We start from the raw sequence: 8,559 nt of genomic DNA, 5'->3' as shown, positions 1-8,559 counted from the left end.
TTTATTAAAGAATTCTCACTTTTTTTTCCAGAGCAGTATTTTCTAAGTTTGTAGATGCATGAATGTGACACAATAATAAGTCAAAATAAATGCGTTCAGTAAATTAATACACAAAACATGATGACGGTAGAAGAAAAGTTCAGGATTAGTCAATAGACAGCAGGAAGGTGGTTGGCAGGAGTTAGTAATCCAATAAATAAACTTACAGATGCACCCAAGGAGCTTCAGTAAAAACAGCTGGACTTTGCTGTTCTTTTTTTACTGAAGCTTCTACAATTACAAAGAATCTACAGTTTATCTTATAACTGCAGGTTTTTTTTAGACGTGCCCATCCCTGGTGTGCATTTTGCATTTTGCACTTTCAGCCTGTGACAGTTTGTTGTTCTTGTCTGGTCTTGTTTTTCCCTCTTTGCGTTGTTCATCTGAGCATCATTATTAAAACAAGCACTTTTCTAGCGTTCGCGGTGCTGCAGCTGCTAAAGCTCACTTGGGTTCTCTGTTTCAGGTTCTTGGCTGAGAATAAAAGCAAAAAACAAGCAGCCGAGAAGGAGAACGGTCGAGAAAAGGAGCAGATGGCTGCAGAAAGAGAAGCCGAGAAAAGCAGCAAGTCCGGAGAACTCTTCAGCATCTCGTCGGCCTCCTTCGGTGACTCCAAGGAAGACAAGACGCTGCCGTTCTTTGACGACGGAGAAGAGGAGTTCCTCCAGTCCCACGGGCTGAAGGAGAGGGACATGGACGAGGACGGCGAGGTCAAACCCACCCTCACAGCTCGGGACATTTTCGGTAAATGGGGGGACGAGCCCAGTTATTCGACGTCCTACCCGTCTGTCAAGGAGAAAAGCAGGAGGGAGGCTGAAGAGGCGGAGCACATTGACCACATGGAGGAGGAGATGTACCGAAGCCGCAAACACAGCTCCAAGAAGGAGGAGAAGTCCAAGAAGAAGGAGAAGAAAGAGAAGGAGAAGTCCAGGAGGAGTCTGACTCCTCCCACGACCTCCAGGGAGAAAGACCGGCCGCTGTTTCCTGGAGCTTTTCCTCCTCGAGAGCAGTCACCTGTTCGACACCTGTCAGCCTCCAGGGAGGACTTTGAGCTCAAAATCGGTTCTTTAGATGAAATGCCCGGGTAAGTACAACACACAAGATTACAGCGTTTCACTCAAACATAGCACAGATCCCACCTTTTCTAGCAACGCCTGACCGATAATAACGTGTAGCTCATCAGTCTGACTCACCAGGTGTAGGCTGCAGGTTTAATCCTGCCATCGGCCGCTTGGCTTCCATTATTTGGATGTTACTGTTTTCAAAATCCACCTGCTGCAACAACAACCTCCAAGCAACAGCCTACATGCTGAGAATATATTTTGTAGTGTTTTTAACTGCCTGATGGAAGCCTTGACAAGAGCCTGGTTTTGTGCAACTTGTGCAAAAACAATGTGCATCCCACCGAAGCACATTAAGCCGATGGTACCGCCTGAACACAAAGCATGTAGCAGCGAGCACATAAACTGCCGGAGCTGTTAGCGCTAGCAGTCCTGGATAGTGACAGATTTGATTAACGCGTTATTTTTGTTGTAATTAATAAATCGTAATTAACGCGTTAAAGTCCCGCCCCTAGTCATAACATTCATATGTACATTTGTTCAATTTAATCTTATTGGAATCACTTTTGGTCAACGTTTGTTGTTTTTTTAATGTGTAACACAGCAGTGACTTGACTTTTCTGCTCTGTATCTCAGGTAAAATTCACTCTAACACTGGCTTTGAAAGGTTTTACAAGAAAGGTTTTAAAAGAAAAAAACTTGTTATTGAATTTTTACACACTCACATGTCTCACAGCAAGAAAGCAAGTGTATTTCCAAATATCTTAAATTATTCCTTCAGACTGTTTATCTGAGATCCACTGTACGCTGTCCTTGTATCGTTTTGTATGTATATAATCTAACGTAGAGAACTTTACAAAGTGCATTCTGGGTAAACTTTGCAGGCTCATATCAGCATGTGTGGTGGTGGTTGGTCAGAACCAGTTCTAGACAATGGAAGGACCATTTTAAGTCCAGAACACACCAGCTGATCACCGTCTAGACCATGTTCCGTCTGAGTCCATACAGTTTTCTAATGTAGTCATAAGCTAACACTAGTAGCTTGTGGCTACGTTAGATAAAGCAGCTGATGGTACCAGTGCTCGTTTCTGAGTTTTTGCTGTTGAAACTGATGCATCTCGTGGTTTTGATGCTCAGAATTGGTCATAGAAAAAAATGAACAGCATCAGATTTATTGTTTAGACGCCTGGCTGGATGTAAAACTGATCTGGTTGCAGGTTTTAACAGAACTTTAATGTGTTTTTCACCCTGAAAATGTCATGTGTCTATATCCAGTAAATTAAAAAGCATGACACTTCAACCTACCCTGATGGACTCTGATGTACATTGTAATGTTAGAAATATTAACATTATGAAGTTATTGTACATAAGAAGTCATTCAGTCAGGTGGGAGGCAGTTTTTTTTTTCATGTAATGACTCACATCTGATGTTTTGAATACTTTTAGTCCTCAAGCATCATTTTTAAATGTTTTCTTGTGCATGTTTGCATTAATCGACGTTCCTTCTGTCCTCTCAGCTCCTCTCTGTCTAAAGAGCGCATCATGCCCAGAGATCTGCTGAATCCGTCTAAGAAAGATCCAGAGTTTCGCTCCATTTTCCAGAACATTCAGTCAGCGCAGCTCCGCCGCAGCCCGTCAGAGCTGTTCGCTCAGCACATAGTCTCGATCGTGCACTACATCAAAGGTACAGTGAGGTCGGCGCTGGTTCTGTTTCTGCAGAAGATGCGACGACAACAGGAGTCTGGACACGCCGACGAGCTCCACCGATTCACAATTTACGTACAAGTTAGTGTCCACGGTCGGTCGCGTGGAGAATAACGCCTCTTTATTCTTTGTTTGCAGCCCAACACTTCCACTCCTCAGACATGACTTTAAGTGAGCGGTTTGCCATGTACCAAAGAAAAGCTGCAGAGGTAGAAATGATGAAGGCAAGGAAGAGCCCAGAAATCCACAGGTATCGTCCAGCACCGACCACCTCACCACTCACCATCAAACAGTTCATATGTGCAGCTGTTTCACTCTGACGCTGTCACTGACCCGACACTTCGTCCTCTCTCAGGAGAATCGATGTTTCCCCCAGTGCCTTTAAGAGGCACTCTCACCTGTTTGAGGATATGGAGGAGACGAGCTACAAGGTGACGAGCCCTTTTGAAATTTGACGTATTTGGAAGCAAATCTGAGACAATCCAGAGCAGCAGTGTTCAGCTTTGTGCTTTTCTTTCAAAGGATGCATATTTCTAAATCAAAAGAGCCCAATTGTGTTTTGTAAGTGCCAAGCAAGCCCCCCAGCCTATGAGATATGGTTATTGATTGGGTATGTACGAACCCAAGCAAAGGCTTAAAGGAAGTGAATTAAGATCCCGAGTCCGAGCCTCTCAAGGGACGTTATCAGTGCCTTTACCTTGTAAGTATTTTTCCTGAAAAGAAAAAAATCAAGCCACAAAACTGTGAAAGTCACTTTATTTTAATGAGCTACATGCATGCTGCTGGTTTCAACAAAGTAAAGGATTTTAAGGTCTAAATGTTTTACCTGCTACACATAGTTATTTATCACTGTATTTGTGACACTAGTTACTGATGTTACAGTCATGTAATATTTGTTTTGACCACTAGAGGGAACACAGCGATTATCTAAGTACTGTGGATATTCATATATTTTCAAACTGTCATTTTTTACCAATAATTCATAGTATTTTTGTTTATATGGGAACATGTGTGCTTGATTACTGCATTCAGAAATTGCCCATCAGTCTCGCAAGCAGCTGTTTTGGTGGCTAATAAAAGCATGTCTCTGCAGGATCCAAGTAAAAAGTTCAAAGGCGATGTGATGGACCTTCGCCTGGATATTGAAAGACGTAAGAGGTTTGCTGGGAAGGAGCGTGACTGCAAGCGAGAAGGAGGCAGGAGCCCTGGAGGCTCCCGAGGACCGAGCAGAGAGAGGTCCTCTGAGAAATCTGGGAAACACCACAAGAAATCCAAGTACGTCCCGTCTGTCAGTGTGGAGCCAGATCAAGGCCTGTTTGTTAGCTTACAGTCCAGCTGATACGTAACAACAGTGTTCAGAGAAAAGCCTCTTACACTGCACAGCTGTGTCGGTGTGGAGGAGGCTGAAGAGTAATCTGACAGCAACAAATCAAACGTGTCTCTTAACTAATGTTTTTTATTTACATCTTTGTGTTCGATGCTCTTAAAGCTGAGAAGGTCGTATTAAATATTCTGCTCTTTACTCCAGAAAACTTAAAACTGAACACTAAAATCAATTTCATGTGCAGCATGCTGGTGTTACTGATAACGTCCCTATTCCAGTTTTATTTTATCCAATTTGTGTTTTCCGACAATATCTTTATTTCAAAACCATCAGATTACCGTCGTTTACATTTCAGTGTCAGAATCGGAAACAGATTTGTTGGCAGGTGTAGTTTACACGATACGAGGAGCTTGTTCTGGTGGGTCGATGCAACAGCACAACAACAAATATAGAGTCAAATAAAATAACTAAATCAAATAAAAATAACTGTAATAGTGCAAAGCAGAAGCAAAAAAAATGTTGTGGCGTGAAGACTTAAAGTTAGATTTAAATACGAACCATAAAACTGTCGTATTATTTACAAGAACACTGAGGGTGCAGATATACTGATGTTTTTAGTTTCTGGTCGTAAAATAAAAGTACATGTGGTTTCTGTACCAGTCTATATATATATATGTTTATAACGGTATGAATGTAAGAAATAACAAATACAAAGCTGAAAAAATCAACAGAAAACTAAAAACAACTGGAACCAACACTGGTTCAACAAGTGTCTACAGCAGGGGTGTCCAATCCTGGTCCTCCAGGGCCACAGTCCTGCAAGTTTTAGACGTTTCCCTCTTAATTCAAATGATCAGCTCATCATCAAGCTCTGCAGAAGCCTGATAACGATCCTGATCATCTGAATCAGGTGTGTTGGACAAAGGAAAACATCTACAACTTGCAGGATTGTGGCCCTGGAGGACCAGGACTGGACACCCCTGGTCTACAGGTTTCACCAACACCTCCTAGTGGCTCTACATACCAGAGATACTGCTTAGAAAACCTCTACAAACCTCACAGTACTTTTTAAATCAACTCCACGAAGACGTTGAGTTGTTGAGGATGTTCTTCAGCAACTTGCTCCTCTGGATACAGTCGTCCTCGGATGTATTCATGCCCTCCGTTAAAGAAGGAAAAACCAGCTTCAGTCTCTGAAATAAGTTGAAATTGACAAAAGTAATAATAAATAAAAATTTAATGAAACTTATGACATTGCTTTTGAATTGTGGTTCAACAGAAATATATATATAAACAACAACAAAAAAACAAGCAAACCAGCATGATGGGAACCGTGAACTAACATTTAGCTGAACAACCCTCTGAGCCAATCACTGCCATCAGGTGTTCCTGTAACTCTCAGTCAGACTCTTCACCTGTTGACAGGTGTTCTGGACCACTGCTCATCAGCAAAGGCCTCTAGTTTATCCAGGACAGTATTTTTTTTTATTTTTAATTATTCTTTTCAACCACAATTCAAAAGCAACGTCTGATTTCACTAAATTATAATTTAGCAAATTTTTATTTATTATTACTTTTTCCAGTTTCTAGTTATTTGAGTGACTGTTGTGAGTTTTGCCTTTTCTTTAGTGGAAGGAGATGAATACATCTGAGGACGTCTGCACCATTTCTGAGCCGTGCTGCATTTGTTTTACTGCTCCAGGATGTTTGATTTTTGTTCTCAGCCTTTAGTTTTCCACGTTTCACTTTCCTGCTCCGTGTGAACCGCCTGCAATTCATCCCGACTATCACTAAATGTTTGTCGCATGACTGTTCGTCACAGCTCAGTCAGTCGTGGCCTCTCATTCACACCGTCGAGCACAAACTTGTTTTTTACAGAATACGGCTGCTGTGAACCTTTTATTTTTTGGCTGATCTCTAAGGAGGCATATAGAATAAAATGATTTTAATTAAATATCATGATTTCAATCGTAGTTTTGCTTGAATGTGTCGTTCATGACTCATTTAAGACCGCTGAAGTTCAAAACACAAAGATTTTTTTTTTCTGTTTTTACAGTTTCTGGCTGATAAATGGTGAAGCTTTGATGACTTTTCTCTTCATTCACAACATGTTTTTCTCACCTGCTGACAGGTTTTATTGTTCAGAGGTGCAGCATTAGTGAAGCTAAACTCTGGCCGTCTACAGCGCCGAACAGGGTCTTAATATCAGACGTGCAGCGATGTTCCACCAACAACAGTAGTTTGTGCTTCCAAAAGCAAATTGTTTAACATTTGTTACAATCTAAGCATCGCTACGAGCTGTGTTGTTTGACTGTTAGGATTTAACTAGGATTTCTTCCTAATGCTCAAAGCAGATGGAGGTTGTGTTGCTTCAGTGTTAGTGGTCGACACAAATTCAAGGTGTGAGGAAAGAGGCAGATTTAAAGTGTGAGACAGCACATCTTTTTTATTTGTATTAACAAAAAAGGATTGTCAGCGATGAATGTACACAGTGAACCTGCCCAGCCCACACAGAGACACAAGTCACAGCAACAATAACCAGATTAGATGTGTAGAGAAGGACCCTGTGCCATGTCCACGCTGGAAACCAAACCGTTGTCCTGATGGAGGCCTGGCACACAAATGTCACTGATAAATTTATTTTTTATTTATTTTTAAGTTCGACAGCGTGCAGGAGTTCCTAAAGCCAAATTGTGCACATTTAGAGCAGGCATGTCCAAGTATCTTTTGCCTTTGATCTGAGTAATTTAATATTTTGTATCTGCAGACCTGATCTAAAACCATTTGACTAGAAAGTACAGACGAGAAGTATCGTAGACCAGCTGTAGTACCTGGTTGTTCCACCAGGTGGAGCCTCTTCCTGTTTAATCCTGTAGAGACCAGAGGAGGCGTCACTCAGACTACAGCTCATGGTGGCAGCAGAGAGCATTGTGGGAGTTTAGCAGCAGCGGGACCATGACAGAGACTCTGAGGAGGTTCATGACCTCTGACAGTGTAAATGGAGGAGCTTCTGTACGTCGGAGGCTTATAGAACATATCATGTATCAGCGATAATAGAACAGGTCAAATGTTCACTGCGCTCAGTTTTGGTTGTCGGTTAACAAATTACGTATTGATCATACTGCATTTATAATGAAAACTATTCAGGGATGTGGCTGAGAGCTGGCTGTTGATCCTGTGCAGGGTCCTGGTCTGGTACATGTGTCCAGGACCAGCTTTAAACTGAGCAAGAGAACACTTAGAGACGGAACATCGTATTTAAACCAACATTTAAAGCAAACCGCACATAGAAGAAGTGACACATCTCATTCTGGTGCAACCTCAATATCGTCCACTATCAATAAGTTCTACATTTAGAAGAGCCTGTGCAGCATCAGCACCTTTAACATACCACTAATACCACTAATACCAGTAATACCACTAATACCACTAATACCAGTAATACCAGCACCTCCTTTATGCAGCCACTGTTCCACTGGTCACTACTGGTTTATTATCTATATTTAGTTCATTTTCATTTTCCTGACTGTTCTGATGAAAGTGATTTTCTGTTTTTTCCCGACAGGAAGGGTAAGAAGAAGCGTGATCGCTCTCCGTCCTCCTCCTCCTCCTCCTCCTCCCCCTCCCCCTACCCGCCCCCCTTCAGGGGAAAGGAGTACCTGGGTGAGGGGATGGAGCACTCGGAGGAGGGCTACAGCCACCCTCGCTACCCACCCCGGGACTACAGCGGCCCCGGAGACAGGGGCCCCCGAGAGTACGAGGGCCACAACGCTGAGCGAGGACGAGGACGAGGATTTGTAAGTTCCTGCTTTGGTTCATCTCTGAGCTGTTGTTGTTTCTCACTGAGGTACTGACATCTCATCTTCTGCAGTTCTCTGTCCTAACGGCATCACAGTAGACTTCTCTGCTCTGTTCCTTCAACCTAATGCTCAGGAACATAATGTGGATGATGATGATGATGATGATGATGATGATGATAATGCTGGTGACTCTATCATACATGTTCCATGCACTGCCTGGTTTTTATTAAGGTAACGTAAGTCAGTGGAAACTCACCTCACCACCAGACTAACGCCTGGTTTCCATCAGTTTGGCCTTTCTGTGTGTGTCGTCGTCGTCTCTGGTTCGACTCTGATTTGGACCGACTTTATAGACTTTTCTCATCTTGCTGTTCGTCTGTTGACCGGAGGTTTGACTGCAGCTGCTGTTGTGGTTTCAGTTCCCCAGAGTCCGAGGCCGAGGCTGGAACAGAGGAAACTATCCGGGAAACAACAGCAACGGAAACCCTGCCAATATGAATCCTCCGGTGCGCCCCCCGGAGGAGGAGTGGGACCCTGAGTACACTCCCAAGAGCAGGAAGTACTACCTGGTGAGCATCTGCTGCTAAATGAGCTATGTGGGTGTTTGGAGCCCCACATAGAGGAGATGTTA

At 42.8% G+C, this 8,559-nt stretch overlaps 1 protein-coding gene across 1 annotated transcript in view; it reads left to right on the top strand.

The window, feature by feature from the left end:
* Positions 1 to 305: 305 nt before the first annotated feature.
* Positions 306 to 8,559, top strand: part of LOC103375264 (thyroid hormone receptor-associated protein 3) — a gene marked incomplete at its 5' end in the record, with an annotated part of 10,300 nt that continues 2,046 nt past the window's right edge. Inside the window, 7 exons of the mRNA XM_008305487.1 lie at positions 306 to 1,123; positions 2,618 to 2,784; positions 2,943 to 3,054; positions 3,160 to 3,235; positions 3,898 to 4,079; positions 7,694 to 7,925; positions 8,348 to 8,497. Of these exons, the coding sequence (XP_008303709.1) occupies positions 306 to 1,123; positions 2,618 to 2,784; positions 2,943 to 3,054; positions 3,160 to 3,235; positions 3,898 to 4,079; positions 7,694 to 7,925; positions 8,348 to 8,497 (1,737 nt within the window). The remainder of the gene's footprint in view (positions 1,124 to 2,617; positions 2,785 to 2,942; positions 3,055 to 3,159; positions 3,236 to 3,897; positions 4,080 to 7,693; positions 7,926 to 8,347; positions 8,498 to 8,559) is intronic.

This window comes from Stegastes partitus, unplaced genomic scaffold (genome assembly GCF_000690725.1).
Source record: "Stegastes partitus isolate 25-593 unplaced genomic scaffold, Stegastes_partitus-1.0.2 Scaffold2521, whole genome shotgun sequence".
Lineage (NCBI taxonomy): Eukaryota > Metazoa > Chordata > Actinopteri > Pomacentridae > Stegastes > Stegastes partitus.
Note: the sequence above shows the minus strand (reverse complement) of the source record. Positions and strands in the feature narration are given on the sequence as shown.